The sequence below is a fragment of the Denticeps clupeoides genome, chromosome 15, assembly GCF_900700375.1.
Source record: "Denticeps clupeoides chromosome 15, fDenClu1.1, whole genome shotgun sequence".
Lineage (NCBI taxonomy): Eukaryota > Metazoa > Chordata > Actinopteri > Clupeiformes > Denticipitidae > Denticeps > Denticeps clupeoides.
In genome coordinates this window covers 4751770-4768084 of record NC_041721.1, presented here as the reverse complement: position 1 = coordinate 4768084, position 16315 = coordinate 4751770, and the positions used below count along the sequence as shown (strand labels likewise).

Genomic DNA, 16315 nt, shown 5'->3' with positions numbered 1-16315 from the left:
TCATTACCACCACTGCAGGTCAATTATACAATCTCGCTCAATGATCGTGATGAAATTCATCTCGGCGATCAGCTTTTGGAATTTTTTTAACGTTCACAGCCTGACTTTATTGTGGGGCAGTGGTGGCCTAGCAGTTAAGGGATCGACCCCATAATCAGAAGGTTGCCGGTTCGAATCCTGATCTGCCAAGCAAAGCACCGTCCCCACACACTGCTCCCTGGGCGCCTGTCATGGCTGCCCACTGTTCACTCAGGGTGATGGGTTAAATGCAGAGGACAAATTTCACTGTGTGCATCGTGTGCTGTGCATCACATGTGACAATCACTTCACTTAGACTTATTGTGGCAGTGGAGGCAGGCCAAATTGACTGTATTAGCATGCTTTGTGAGTGCTAGACTAAAAGGGTAGGTAAATGTGTGGGCAAATATGATCTTATCGTTTCTTTTATGGAGATCTGTACAGTATTTAGCTTTTACTTAGTATAGTTAAGTGTGTATATACATATACAGTACTGACAAAAAATTCTCATACAACGTGTTTTCTTTATCTTTATGACCATTTATGTTGGTAGATTCTCACTGAAGGCATCAAAACTATGAATGAACACATGTGGAGTTCTGTACTTAACAAAAAAAAAGGTGAAATAACTGAAAACATGTTTTATATTCTAGTTTCTTTGCTCTAATTACTGCTTTACACACTCTTGGCATTCTCTCGATGACCAACAGTCTTGAAGGAGTTCCCAGAGGTGTTTAGCACTTGTTGGTCCAGCTCACCCCAAACCATCTGGATTGGGTTCAGGTCCGATGACTGTGGAGGCCAGGTCTCCACGTGTTCATTCATAGTTTTGATGCCTCCAGTGAGAATCTATCAACGTAAATGGTCATGAAAATAAAGAAAACACATTGACTGAGAAGGTGTGTCCAGACTTTTGGCCTGTACTACACATTTTTCTTTATTTTATGACTATGCACTATCAGGGGTCTGTGTGAAACATTATTTCAATACACAGTATACTGTTAACCAATCTTGAATCAGAGCAGCCGTACTCTACACACAATACCATGCACGTGGTTCACTACATAAAGCCAGCAAAGATACTATATAGACCTGGTCTAGTTGTAAACATAGAAAACATGTTTCTTGTGCAGTCTTATGAAACCATGTACATATATTCATTTGCCATATTTCAGTCAGAAATTTAAGTTAGTGAAAAAAAGTGAAAGTGATTAGTTGTCACATGTAACACAGTGCATGCAGTGAAATGTGGTCTCTGCATTTAACCCCTCCCCGTGTTGACTTTTCCAAAATTTTTCCAAGACCTGAAAAACGGTAGTAGCCTAGTGGGTAAGACACTCGCCTATGAACCAAAGACCACAAAGTCTCAGGTTCAACCCCACTTTACCTCCTGAGTGTCTCCTGGGGGGGGACTGTCCCAGTCACTTCTGACTGTAAGGTGCTCTAGAGAAGGGCATGTGGTAAATGCTGTAAATGGTTTCTAATGACCGTAGGAACCCTGACCTCAGGGTTGAGGGTCTCCAGGGGGGACTGCGCCTGTCACTACTGACTGTAAGGCACTCTGGAGCAGGGCGAAATGACCGTAAGAACCCTGACCTCAGGGTTGAGTGACTTGAACCTGGTTACTCAGTGGGCTACTTCCATCAGCGTTATCCTGCCTCACCTCTCTCTTTCGCTCCCGTTCTTCCTGCCTCCTCGAATACTCCTGTTTCGTCCTGGTGTACGACGACGTCTTCATTTTCTTTTTGATAAGCGGGGGTCTAGGAAGAGCACAGCCATTCATCGGCTATCGGCCACCGTACGAAGCAGAAATGGACACGGAGGCGTTGCGCGTCACCTGTCCTCCTTCGGCGTGGCTTCGTCCGCGTTTGTCTCCGTGCCGGTGACGTCAGAGCCGACGGGACCATCTCCGCGCTCCGCCGTTCGGCCTCTCAGGCGCCTCAGCCTGTTGGCCTGCTCCTCGTGTTGCAGCTTCTCCTCCTCCGCCAGGTAGAGGTGCTTCAGGTGCTCAGGATACCCGCCCGTCTGCGTGGGCGCCACGCCGCGCCGCCCCTTCCTCTGGCCGCGGAGGATTTTGTTGTACTCATGTCGCACCTTCTGCTTCCTCTTGAAGGCGAAGCCCTGGCCTGCGTGGACAGAAGACTTTACTTTACAGACGCTTTGATCCAAAGCAACTTACAGGAGGAAGACACCAGCAATTCTCGTTCGATTTCTATAGATTTTGAGTTAACAAAATGGTAGTGGTGGCCTAGCGGTTAAGGAAGCGGCCCCGTAATCAGAAGGTTGCTGGTTCGAATCCCGATCTGCCAAGTTACCACTGAGGTGCCACTGAGCAAAGCACCGTCCCCACACACTGCTCCCCGGGCGCCTGTCATGGCTGCCCACCGCTCACTCAGGGTGATGGGTTAAATGCAGAGGACAAATTTCACTGTGTGCACTGTGTGCTGTGCTGCTGTGTATCACGTGTGACAATCACTTTACTTTCACTTTAGAGCCCTGATAAGGCCCAACTTGTCAGAAAAAGAACATGCTCGGAAATTGTTAAGTGCTGGACGAAGAAAAAAAAAGATAAACTATTTTTAATTTATTTTGTGCAGCGTGTATGTGCATGTGCAAGTGTTAGATTTGTCTGAAATACTTTTTGAACAAGTGGGTTTTCGAACTGCTTCTTAAAGGGAGACCCGGACGACGTTGCGAAACGAATCCGTCACTCACCCTCCTGCAGGCTGCCGTCGAACGCTTTATTTTCCGGAACCCACTTCCTCTTCTTCCCCGCGCCCGGCGGACCTTTGTGGCTCTTTTTAAAGCCCGCACCCCTCGCCCGGCCCTTGTTGTTCGCGTTCGGGTCTATCGGCGCCATTGTAGCGGCGGAAATATTATTCCGTCCGAGCGCAAGCGTGGAGGGCCGACGGTTCTCGTCGCGTTTTGATGACGACGCCCGCGCCGCGCCAGGCAGCGTTAATGGAGCGAAGAGCGAAGAGCGATCGCGCCGCGTCCCCGCCATTTGCAGCGTTGCAGGGTCGACGTACCCGCGGGATCTGAAGCACGGCTGCACCCGTGTCGGTCGTGCTCGCCGAATGCCCTCGCGTTAACGACCGATCGCTTTGATCGACCTCGATCGTCTATTCACGCCTGGATACGGTAGACGGTTCTCGACGGTCCCCTTCACCGCGTTATTTATTAATTAATCTTTTTTTTTTTTTTTTACTACGGACACCATGGCGGAAATGTCCGTGGACACCCTACGGAGGAAAATAGACGAAGTGAAACGATTCCTCGATGTCGCGCTCCGGATCTCCAACGCGCACACGGTGGACTTTTACGCACGGGACGTGTGGGACGAGTTCGTCGCCGTGCGTCCGGAGGAGGTGACGGCGCGCGTGTACCCCGGACACGCACACGTGGTGGCGCCAGATGGCAAGTCGAGTCGGTCGGTCGGTCGGTATACAGTCGCGGCCAGGAGTTTTCAGAACGACACAAATACCGGTTTGCTGCTTCAGCGTTTTTAAAAGTGTAGTGATTGTCACATGTGATGCACAGCACCCGGTGCACACAGTGAAATTTGTGCTCTGCATTTAACCCATCACCCTGAGTGAGCAGTGGGCAGCCATGACAGGCGCCCGGGGAGCAGTGTGTGGGGACGGTGCTTTGCTCAGTGGCACCTCAGTGGCACCTTGGCGGATCGGGATTTGAACCAGCAACCTTCTGATTACAGGGCCGCTTCCTTAACTGCTAGGCCACCACTGCCCTGCTGTTTTTGTCATCTGCTTCTGTGGCGGATTTGAAGTATAATTACAAGCATTTTCAAATATTTTTATCCACAGTTAAATCAGGTTTATGCAAAGAAACAATATTTGCAGTGTTGGCCCTTTTTTTTCATGACTGGCACGCTGTCAATCAACTTCTGGGCCAAATCCTGACTGATGGCGACCCGTTCGTTTGTAATCAGTTATTGGAGTTTGTCAGAATTTGTGGGGTTTGTGTTTGTCCACCTGCCTCTTGAGGATTGACCACAAGCTCTCAGTTGCATTAAGTTCCGGGGAGTTTCCTGGACATGGACCCAAAATTTCAATGTTTTGTTCCCTGAGCCACTTAGTTCTCACTTTGGTCTTCTGGCACGGTGCTCCATCATGCTGGAAAAACGCCTTGTTCTTCACCAGACTGTTTTGGGTGGTTGAGAAAGTTGCTTTCAGAGGATGTTTTAGTACCATTCTGTGTTCATGGCTGTGTTCTGAGGCAAAATTGTGAAGATGAAGAAGCAGCCCAACACATGAATGGTCTCAGGATGCTTTACAGTTGGCACGAGACCGGGCTGAAGGTAGCGCTCAACTTTTCTTCTCTGGACAATATATTTTTCCAGATGCCCCAAGCAATCGGAAAGGGGCTTCATCAGAGAAAATGACTTTTTTCCTCAGTAGAACAATCCCTGTACATTTTTGCAGAATATCAGCCTATCCTTGATGTTTTTCTTGTTGAGAAGTGGCTTCTTTGCCACCCTTCTTGACACCAGGCCATCCTCCAAATGTCTTCACCTTACTGTGCGAGCAGATGCCCTCACACCTGCCTGCTGCCGTTCCTGAGCAGGTTCTGCACTGGTGGCCCCCAATCCTGCAGCTGACGGTCCCTGGCGCTCGCTGGACTTTCTTGGGCGCCCTGAGGCCTTTTTCACAACACGTGAACCTCTCTCCTTGAAGTTTTTGATGATCTGATAAATGTTTGATTGAGGTGGAATCTTAGTAGCAGCAATATCCTCGCCTGTGAACTGGACGTGTGTTTCCTTGCAGGTAACCATGGTTAACAGAGGAAGAACGATGATTTCAAGCATCACCGTCCTTTTAAAGCACCCACAGTCTGCTATTCTAACTCAATCAGCAGACAGAATGATCTCCAGCCTTGTGCTGGTCAACGCTTGTGTTCATGAGGATCTCAGAAGGTCATTTTGTGGCAGGGCAGAAATGCAGTGGTAATGTTTTTTTTTTTTTTTTGGGGATTAAGTTCATTTTCATGGAAAGAGGAACTTTGCAATTCAATCTGGTCTGGTGTGGTGTGGTGTGTGTGTTGAGGGGGTGTGGTGTGTGTGTGTATATATATATATATATATATATATGCAAATTGGTATAGTAAAAAACGGAAGCAGCAACCTTTGTGAAAACCAGTACTTGTGTCATTCTCAAAACCTTTGGCCACGACTGTGACACTCAAATTAATGCCGTTGTCATTTTGTCCACTTTTATTGAAGGAAATGAGCAAAGCAACTTTGGCTTCAGCCGCGCCAACGGCAAATTGGTGGATGTGGGAGCGTTTCTTCAGGCAGCTAAAGCCAACGCTCTCCCCGGCCTGGGGGTCTGCGTCCCTCGCGCAGAGGTGCTGCACGTTTTCTCAGAGTCAGACAAGCCCCCCCAGGATGCAGGTGAACATCTTCAGACATGACGCATAAAATGACCCGAACATATCAAATTACTGATCTTTATGATCTGTCTGAGCTTTTTTTTTTCCCTATTTTTGAATAGTTATGCTGTGTGATTTCAGGTACGCTGGAGCCCGATGAGTTTATGAACTGCAAAAAGTCCCATGAGGTTCAAGCGATGTCTGAGGTGGTGGCCAGATTGGCCAAACGCTGCAAACTAAAACAGGTCATTTGGAAGAGAAGGTTGTGCATATCTCTTTTTTTTTTTTTTTTTTAATCCTCCATTTATTCCCTCGCTTTCCCTGTCTGCAGGTGATAGATGTGGGCTCCGGAAAGGGCTACCTGTGCTCCTACCTCTCCATGCGCTACGGCCTGCAGGTGTTCGGCGTCGACTCCTCCAGCACCAACACCCATGGAGCTCAGGAGAGGAACCGCAAGCTGAAGAAATTCTCCAAGGCCTATCAGACACACAGCAAGGCAGCCAGGAAACACCAGGAGACGAGTGAAGGAGCCAACTCATCCCAGCCAGGGTTGAACGAGGAGGAGGATGACAGCAAATGTGCTCCTCAGAAAGACATTAATGTGAATGGTGTGGTGGGAGATGAGGTGAGGATTCCTCTGAAGGAGCCTGTTGGAACCAGAGATGGGTCTCTGGACCAGGACACAGCTGATCTCTTCTTCAGCGCCCCTGTCTCTGGATGTGGTGGAGACAGTCTCCCCCCGCATTCCTCCCAATGAGCTGAGCAGGAGGAGAAGGAGAGGAGGAAGAGGGAGAACCTGAAGAGGAAGGCCAGGAGTGGGGCAGACAGTCGGGACAGCAGCCTCTTCTCCACTCTGACCTCCTACGTCACGGCGGAAACAGAGCTCGGAGATATCATCCCAGAGCTGGAGGTGAGCAACCTGGAGAGTTGCAGCCTGTCCAGAACCTTCAGCAACATTGTTGTGTAGCATGAGACCAGGCTTCATTTCTGGCTCCACCATATACAGTACAGGCCAAAAGTTTGGACACACCTTCTCATTCAATGTGTTTTCTGTATTTTCATGACCATTTACGTTGGTAGATTCTCACTGAAGGCATCAAAACTATGAATGAGCACATGTGGAGTTATGTACTTAACAAAAAAAGGTGAAATAAGCGAAAACATGTTTTATATTCTAGTTTCTTTGCTTGGATTTCTGCTTTGCACACTCTTGGCATTCTCTCCATGAGCTTCAAGAGGTCGTCACCTGAAATGGTTTCCAACAGTCTTGAAGGAGTTCCCAGAGGTGTTAAGCACTTGTTGCCACTTTGCCACTTTTTGTTAAGTACGTAACTCCACATGTGTTCATTCATAGTTTTGATGCCTTCAGTGAGAATCTACCATTGAAAATAAAGACAACACATTGAATGAGAAAGTGTATCCAAACTTTTGACCTGTACTGTAGATGATCTTAAATGGACTGGGGTGGAAAAATTCTTATGCACTTTATAGTATCAATAATATATCAACATTTTCCCCCAATATACTGTAATTTATCCGTTTGTGATATCGATAATATAGTATGACAATAAACATAAAATATCAAATTATGCATGGGGGGGTCATTTGTTTTTCGCAAAACATAAATGCATTTTAATATAGGTAATCATTCAGCCCTTCATATCCACCAAGGATTGACTGTACAGACCCAACTTTTTTTCAGATATTTCTGTGTTGTACTGGATTGTTTTACTAATTACTAATAAATCAAAGTGTTGTGTGAGTTTTATCACCATCATATTATCTTGACACCGATTTAAGGATTATGTCAATAACAAATGATCTTGATAACACACCAGATCACACTGGCACATTACTGACGTGAACGATTATAGAGTTGTTTGCTTGTAACACTTTTGGCTGTCGAATGCCCGTGATGTCCGAGTGCTGACAGGTCACATGTACATGATGGTCATGCTTTGTCCAACTCAGGATGCGGTCATGGTTGGCCTGCACACATGCGGAGACTTGGCCCCCAGCACCCTGCGGATGTTCGCAGCCAAACGGGAGCTGCAAGCCGTCTGCAGCGTGGGATGCTGCTACCATCTTCTGACTGAGGTGTCCCGACCCGTCCAGACGTGGTAACTTAAACACACATCTCTCGAACCGCTTTGAGTTTTATATAACAAGTTGTACGAATCACGATTAATCATAATCTGTTTACTGTTAGGAATTAATCGTGACTAATGTTGACTGATTACACAGACTAAGTCAATTAACTATTTGCAAAATGTTTAATTTATTAGTTAGTCAATTGACAGTTGATAAATAGCCATTCATATCTCCCAACAACAATAGATCTCATACAGTATGCTGTCATCTAATCTCCATTTCAGTTTCTAATAAAGTGCTCTCATTTTTTCTGGTTATTGCTGTAAATACAGATGGTGCGAATGTCGGACCAGGAAAAGGCAAGGCCTTGTTCACGACACAGTGTTTGTACGGGGGAAGTTGAACCCACGACTGGTGGTGGTCTTATATCCGAGCGTAAGGCTGCTGCCCTCACTTGAGTTGCAGCGTGGGCTTCGGGTAGCGGCAGTAGGTGTTCTGCGAATCCACGCCTAGTCCAATGCGCGGAAATGCTTAGTTGGGCCTGACAGCATCGACATATCCTCTCCCTTTAAAAAAAAAAAAAAAAAAAATCTCTCAGCCAGCCATCCCAGAGGTGCATATGCTTCTCATCATACGAGGAGACTCGGGGCACAAGCCAAAGACCTCTCCGCCGATGTTACGGGCCCCACCGTTCTTTTGTCGAAGCGTCTCCGTCCCCGCTGTTTGATACGTGCCATAATTCTGTCACCCTCGCTGAGTCTCGTTTGTCACTTTCTCTTTTTTCCGACCCAGGGGACAGATTTCTGTTCATTTGCTGGATAAGTGAAGTAGCACAATTGCTCAAAAGAGCCCAGTAGATTAAGTCGGACAGGCAATAGAAATACCATCCGTCAGTGGGGCCTGTGCTAGCTCCAGATGCTGCTAAAGTCGTTGCGCAGATTTATTGTTAGAGGATAGCATTTTACGATTCTAAAAATATGATATTTTCGACCCCATAATTCCTGCGGTCAAGTTGTTATGTCAGCGTCTACTTTTCCGACGCAGCATAACAAAGCGATGCTGCGCTTTTGCTCTTCGCAGATTCTCGGACGATACGGACAGACGTTACATCGTTCAGGGGAAAGAGCCAAAGGCTCAGGATTCGGGCCTCAAGTCTCAGAAGAACCGTTTTTCTCTCCCTCTAGTCCTTTTGTTCTCCCGTCTGCTGTGTTTCTCACTGTGTGTCACATACGCACACAGGGCTACATATAAAATGGGATTAAAGCCTCTGGAATGATGACAGTCGAGCGTGTGTTTTGGATCAGCCAAAGCCTGTTCTTGTCAATGCCAAGACCTGCGATAGTCTCTTGAAGCAATCGTGGCCTCGAGAGCGCGGCGCGATGACGACATCAGAGCTCTGACTGAAACCATCTGTGTCACCCTCCGGCCTCGAGCCCCAGGCCCTCAGAATTCGGAGAGCCAGTGTGTCCTGACCCTGCTTCAGTCACACAGAGTTGATGACATCGATAAAGGAAGCGAGTGTGTGATCGAACTGAGAGAAACGCTAAAGCATGGACACTACAGTCCTAGAACATGGCCGAATGGATCTAGAGGAAGTGTCCGTTTGAGAAAAATTCAAGTAAAAAGTAAAAAAAGTCCAGTCTGTCATATTATTACAGGTGGACCAATTGAAAGAAAAAATACAGGGGAAAATTGCAATACAAAACTATTCATTTTTGAATATTGAATTTTTTTTCAGGCAGCACTTATGGGTTGTGCATGTTGTGGAAAGCGCTGGATGTACGTTCTATGCTCACGCTCCCTCTTGTGGCTCAACAAGATTCTCTGGTGGAATTATTATTCAGGGATGTCTGCTAACACGGCTGCGCTTTGCTTGCCGTACGCTCCCACGTGCGCTCGAGGGTGGGAGTGTCTGTCGTGCAGGGAGCACAAGATCGGCCACCAATTGTTGTTTCTTGCTCTCGACACGGGGTTTCCTCGGATCCTTAAATTCGCAAGACTTTTCGTACCTCGCAAATGGGAGCACACTTCCTCCCTGCAAATGGGCATTAGAAAGCCTGAAAATGTGGCCTGCAGCAGCACAGGTAATATAAGTCTGTTAACATTGACAAAAAAAATAACATAAATATGGAAGGAAAGTTAATATATCAAATAATAATATATTACTTAAGAGAAAATACAATTAATATTGTATTCTAGGAGTGCATGTGGCCTCCACAGTGCCTGCCGAGAAAAACATGGTCTTAAATTTGATGAAAGTGGCCTCAAAAAAAAAGCTCTTAAAAAGTCTTACGTTTGGCTTCCTTAAAGCTGCAGCAACACTGACAACAGCATAAATATATTTCCAATGACTGGCGCTTGCTCTGCTCTTAAAGATGTAAAACTATCTGTCTCATCAGGGACAATGGGGAGCTTCAATGTACCGGTACATTAACCTTTTGCCATTTTGTGTCGTTCAATATGAAAATTTGTAAAAGTCCACACGGCCCTGAGTTGGGGGGTCGAGCAGCCATGTGGACGCAGCTGGAGCCAGAATGGAAGCAGCAGCCTCGTATGCGGCGGAGCAACGCGGGTGCGAAGTAGCCGGGACTGGGTGTGTTCGCATGCAGAATTGGATTATCACGGCAGTCCATGTGAAACGCTAGCTTTTCCGCCCTTTCTGACACGCCGCTCGGTCTCAGGGAGCCATGTGTTCAACAGGCTTGGAGTCCTAAACATGAAGAAATGAAGGCGTGAGCTTTAAACACGTCTTTGAAATGTGACTTCAGACGGCCTTTTTCGCAGTTTCACTGTTTATCCCCTGGCTCTGTACTTTACAAGGGATTAGTACCATCACTTTGATTTTAGGTTCTGGGAGTTTCAAGCCCCCTGTTGACTGACTGCTATGTCTTCAGTCCCGCTAATGCCTGGTTATGTGCCTGCAGAAGCTCTCGGCATCATTTACGCAGTGGGTGACCCACTTATCTTTATCCTGCTTCCTCTACAGAGGGGGGTAATGGGTGTGTGGCTTCCCCATGAGTCGGGTACCTGAAGGACCAGAACACTTTCTGTGGCAGAAATGCCAGGATGTCCGCATGCCTGGTGAGCACACCTTTTAACTTAATTCAGCAGTGTGTTCATCTTAATGCATCTTATTGCATTTGTAGCAATGCATGGTTTGCATCAATGCGGGCATTTTCAGCAACTTGCCCCCCCCCCCCGTGACGTATGTAAGCTAAATTTCCAGCCTATGTGAAACAGAAGGCTGACTAAATCAGTTGTAAAGCTCTAAACAACAATTTAAGGGATGTTTACGATCTCATCATCTGCGATGGCATCTATTGGCTAAAGTTGGTATTGCAGTTTTAACGTGAAACTGGAACCTCTCGCTCCCTTTCAAACTCAAAAACTGTGATGAGGCGGTAAAGGCTAAATGCATCGAAACAAACAGATCAAATTGCGCTCCCTTTTATAATTTATATACAGAATTTTTTTTTCTGAAATGTCCTCTCATTCACTATAATTATATAGAGAATCGGGCCAAAAACGTCTTGCTCACTTATTAAGCGAGTCCAAAATGCACATTTCAGTCAGACTGCAGGAACAGTACATATTTTTCCCTTTATGTCTGTATTACATTCTTTTTGAGGTTAAAGACCTGTTTCTCTTTAAAATGTCCCTTTTTTCTCTTTAAGGCTTTGGAGCGAGTCACAGTAGGTGGTGGGGTGAGTGTCCTGCACTGCCAATAGAATTGTTTCACGCTGCAGCGTATGTCCTCGTAGGAACTGCATTTGAAGCCGGCTTGAGGATACGATACCTTTGTTCCCTCTGCATCTGATAATCTGCTGGCCAAATGTGCTGCAATTTCAAAATAGCCTTAAAGTGACCCGGATTATGAATATTTATTCCATTAAGGCTAAACTGTATCTATCTTAAACAACTCTAGCGGAGAGAACACATCAGTGCAGTTATCTTTTATGTTTATTCATTTGGGTAGTTTTTGAGTGCAGCGTGGGTCGTGGAAAAAACCTGTCAGTGTGTTGTGTGTTGTGTGAGAGTTTGTTTTTAACACACCTCTGCACTGCCCTGACACACAACCATAAACCCAGTAACCCCCAGATCTAAGGACCCCTTTTAGGGCTTGTGCAATGTTGACCAGGCAAGCTGGGAGAAACAGTACTGATGCAAGAAGAGGCCTCTTTAATTCTGAGAACCGCGGATATAAAAGGACAGATTTTCATATGTTTTTAAGACTTAACACATGGGCACGCCTAGGTGTAGCAGCGTCTGTCTCTTTCTCTGCTCCTGATACCCCATTGGTGGGCATCTGATTGGTGAACCTTTAGAGAACACCTCCCCACACACAGCGTCTTAGATAAGATAAGAGAATTAATTCTTTATTTGTCCCACAAGTGGGAAATTTTGCATAGTTGTGGTAGAAAGTAGACAGTACAAGATAAGGAAAATAAAAAAAAAACTATACAAAAAAAATATATATTGAAAATATAATTGATTATATGTGACTATGTAAACTAAATAAATAAAATATTATATATATTTATATCTCTACAGCACTGCAGAAATATCCCCCAAAACGTCAAACTTGTATATCTTGCACTTGATTGTCCCTTTTTTCTTTTGCAGCTTCCAATGGAATCTCTGTTCTACCGGGCAGTTCTGCATGTCATCCTCCAGGACCACTTTGACGCCTATAGAGGTGACGTTCTCCAATGTGACGAGTGTGTAAACTGTCGTGAAGTAGTCCACATCACATAATGCCCATTCTATACAGCGCTTTTCACTGAGCAGCCTGGCGCACTAGCACATGACGGCCAGTGAATTCAGTCTTTCCATTTCAACGGTGGAAAAAACACACACATCCACACAAACTAGGTAAAAACAGGGGCATTACAGGCCGTACGCACATCCTGAGGGCCAGGGCAGGGTCGTTTTTCATGACTCACGCACGATGACAAGCTGAAGAGTCAACTCACCGTGACTGTTTCCCCTTCAGCATGGAGCGTCCAGCTCCGCTATCTTGACTAAACGAATCCTGCAGCATTATCCCTCCAGAGTGTGGTAGCACCTCCCTGCCTTCTCTTAACCATGAGAGGAAACATCTAGGCGTCTGACTTTGGATGGTGAGCTGGAGTCCACAAGATCTTGCAGAGTGTGGTTATGCTACACCAGTCCAGAAAATCAAATAATGCATTGAGGCGAGGAAACAGACAGGACACTCAATCCTTCGGTGCTCTTCAAACGTCATTATTTTGTCAGGGCTAATAAATGAAGAACTGGAAACGAACGTTTAGGTTTGATTGAAGCATTTCTAAGCCTGATCAGTTGCGCCTGCATGAGCTCTGAGGGATTAATTCCATCTTCTTGAGTTCTGAGTGGGCTTCTGCTGGTCTTTGGCAGTGAGAAGCGGGTGGGGAATGTGTACGCTAAGGCCTCGACGTTTGTGGACTACATTAGACGAGCTCTCAGGAGGCTGGACCTGGACGAGTCAAAGGTTGGTGCATGAAAAACAGCCACACCACGAGCTACAAAATAATATCAGAAATAAATCAAACCTGGACAAAGGCAAATAAATGAATAAACCCACTAACATTCAAAGTCCAAAACAAACTAAAGTAATTTAAAAGGGAATTACACCCCACCTAAAAGAAAATCATTTAAAAGATTAACCCAAAAACATCTCAAAGAGGACAAAATTGAGAAAAAAATTATAATAATTTTTTTATTTAAAATTTGACATTCAATGATTTATGTTTCTTTCTCACTACACCTTCTTACACCTTGAGATTTGTCCATCTTGTTCTACAGTTTCTTTATTTTGCTTTCTTAGAATTCGGATCATTTTTTTATTTATGCTTTCACGTCCACCGTAGGATTGTAACTGAATACGAGTTTTAAAGAAATGCTGCTACCTTTGTCTGCAAGAAATCCTGTTTGCTTGCACTCGGTGGCATAAATTCCAAAGGGACTCCCCTGAAAAGCAGCTCAGACCTGTACCTCTCATACTGTAGCTGAAAAGGTATTTTGAACTGGGCTCATCTTTCTACCCAGTAGCTGGTCGCATGATGGATTAAAATAGGGGTCTTTTTACCCTCTCGGGTTTCTTTATCACCCGAGGCACCAGCAGGTGTCTCTCCCTTTTTCTTCATAAGGTGTTTTTTTTTAAATATGGACATCTCTGTTTTAGCTTTCTGATGACGTCATACAGGCTTATCATGACCACTTTCAGCCCAGGATGTCTGAGATGGTGGCTTTTAAACTTGGTGAGTGCTCTGTTTTTTCTTTTTTTTTCTTTTTTTATTTAGCTTTTCATCAGTTGTTTTTCTGATGGCTGTGGGGCGTACATGCCCAGTGCAACTACTGTGATTCTGATGTTCATGATGGATCAAACATGGACTGTGGCTGCTGTTTTTATGCACCCAGCTCAAGGTGACCCTGGCACCCTGCATTGAGGGTTTCATTCTGCTAGATCGCCTGTGCTTCTTGAAAGAGCAGGTAAGCGTGTAAAAAAATCGAGAGGTTTGGTGGATCTTATTTCATTCATCATTATATCATGAAATAAGTCATACAAGACATTCACAGTAAATACAGACTGTTACACAGTCAATTATAATTGAATTGAACACAGCCCCACTATACAGTTAAAGAATATTTCATTTACGTGTAACATTTAAACATATAAATGAGAACATGGTCTGCTATTGTCATTTGAACCTTGGGCGGGCAGGCCCCATATGTTGTCATATCTACCAGTTTTATTGAATTCTGGGATATTTCGGTGAGGTTGATTTTAGGCCACGACTCAACACCAGTCTGCCCACTTCACGATCCCCAGAGTTTAAAGTTTCCATCTCTATTTCCATAACGACCACCACACTTTCAACCAAACCCTCTCAGCCCTCAAAAGTGCTGACAGGCCATGTGGCCATTTATGAGAGATTTAAAATTCACCTCAAAAAAACACTAGCTTTTTTTTTTTTTTTTTTTATGTGATCATACATAGCAAACACTGGCTTTAGGTTTCTCAGACAAGGGCCCTATACAGGGTTCACACAGCGGCCAGGTATCATGAGACCCCCTTCGCTCCTGCACTGTAGCTCCCGTGTGTTTCTTCTCCTCGTATCACCATGCTTCACCCCTATCCCAGCTTGAAAGGGTGTGTTTTTGGGGGGTAGGTCAGCCCCCAGAAAGTGATATACCTGGTGCGGAAGGAGAAATCTGAGCTTTTTCCACTCATCATTGCATTTGGCGTTTTAAAGGCCATTGTGGAACTAAATACGTCTGACCCCACTGCCAAAAGTACCGGCATGGTGAACAAGTATACTTTATTGTTGAATTAGAAATTTGCTGTAAAAAAAGGTGTTATGCCGATAATAAAATTGCATTCATGAATTTTTGCAGGATAACGTGTCCTACAGCGCACTGGTGCAGCTGTTTGATCCCCTGACGTCGCCGCGATGTTACGCCATTGTCGGCGTGAAGACACCACGAGACACCACGAAACCAACGGCAAGTTTTTTAATTAAAGCACATGTTTCAAACCAGGTCAATGTCCTGTATATTTTTTCTAATTATGCTTCTGATGAATGTGCACATGAATAAACTATTGTCAACAGTTACTGTGTGAGGGGCTTATGAATAAAAGTGAATGAGAAAGACGACATCAGTCAGCTGCTGCCTCTTGGTCGGTATGCAAATGAAAAGCAGCGTTGTCACAGTCAATGGCTCCGAGTGTCCTAATTGTCTAAGTGTTCATGATTACGTGCGTGGACCCAAGCAGAGCGGCAGAACAGGACACACGCCCACTGTCATATCAATTAAACATTCACTTTCGGTTGACCTGTTATGACTGAGCCATCCCCGGCGCACCTCAATCTTTCTCTTCGCCTTCCTGTTCTGTCTCATTTGCATGCGCGTTCGCTTTATTTCTAATAACGCCATCCAGTAGAAAGATAGAGACACTGTGGTGTCCTCTGGATAGGACATTAAACTGTGGTCCCGACTTCCGGAGGTTGTGGGAACATCTCTTGTGTGTCTTTCTAGAAGGGACTTCCTCCCCAGGATGGTTCCACTAACTCTGACCCCTAATAACCTTTCATTTTAATTACCTGTATCCCTAACCCAGTGTTTGCAGTGATGGATGAAATAATTTTTTTTAAAAACGGTCATTACAACCTCAAACTGACCTGAATATTTAAAAAGAAATGCTTGGAAGGAGCAAAGAGGAGAACCTGAAATCAACACAATTTCCTCTCCCACCATCATCGCCTTCATCGGTCACATCAACAGCCCCTGGGAGCGTGAGAGCGGGTTGCAGCGCTCCTCCCGAACCTGTCTGGATGCACGTGAGTGCTTCAAGATGTTTGCTCCTTCATTTCCAGCCCGAGTGCTGCCGGTTGTCGCTGCCGTCCCATTCCGTGTTTTCTGTTGCTGTAAACACCCCCACCCCCCCAACCGGGTGGCATGCCATAGCACTTCCTGTTTGAGCGTTGATTTCGGAAATAGGAAGAAGGGTGCAGGATGCACTCAAGACGTCTCCGATGCACAAGAATAACCCGGGTGGGAAGCGCGCACCTCTCCCTCTCGTTCCGTGATCCGTCTTCTCGCCATCGACTGGGATTACGTGTAAAAGCGGGAGGAAATGGAAGGGGGCACGTAACTCGTGTCCCTCATCACAGGAAAGGCTTCCTTCTTCGCATGTACACACACACACACACACACACACACATAAAACCTTTTTTTCTCCTTTAAGTGTCTACGATGGCTCGTGGCCCAGTTTGCCTGGTGCCTGCACGTCCTAATTTTAGCTGCGGTGCCTCAA

The 16315-nt window shown here is 45.6% G+C and overlaps 1 protein-coding gene and 1 pseudogene across 1 annotated transcript; one reads left to right on the top strand and one right to left on the bottom strand.

The window, feature by feature from the left end:
- Positions 1-1615: 1615 nt before the first annotated feature.
- On the bottom strand, positions 1616-3142 carry LOC114765181 (thyroid transcription factor 1-associated protein 26 homolog). Its single transcript, XM_028955266.1, has 3 exons — positions 2734-3142; positions 1856-2144; positions 1616-1778 (listed from the first exon to the last, which is right to left on the bottom strand). The coding sequence occupies exons 1-3, from the start codon at positions 3020-3022 to the stop codon at positions 1616-1618; spliced, it is 741 nt and encodes a 246-aa protein (XP_028811099.1). The 5' UTR covers positions 3023-3142.
- Positions 3143-3235: 93 nt separating this feature from the next.
- On the top strand, positions 3236-15631 carry LOC114765180 (methyltransferase-like protein 25; annotated as a pseudogene).
- The last annotated feature ends 684 nt before the right edge of the window (positions 15632-16315 follow it).

Coding starts and splice junctions, on each gene's coding strand:
- LOC114765181 (XM_028955266.1), bottom strand. CDS start 3,022: ATGGCGGGGACGCGGCGCGATCGCTCTTCGCTCTTCGCTCCATTAACG. Junction 2,145..2,733: donor CGACGGCAGCCTGCAGGAGG/GTGAGTGACGGA, acceptor CTGTCCACGCAG/GCCAGGGCTTCGCCTTCAAG. Junction 1,779..1,855: donor GCCACGCCGAAGGAGGACAG/GTGACGCGCAAC, acceptor TGCTCTTCCTAG/ACCCCCGCTTATCAAAAAGA.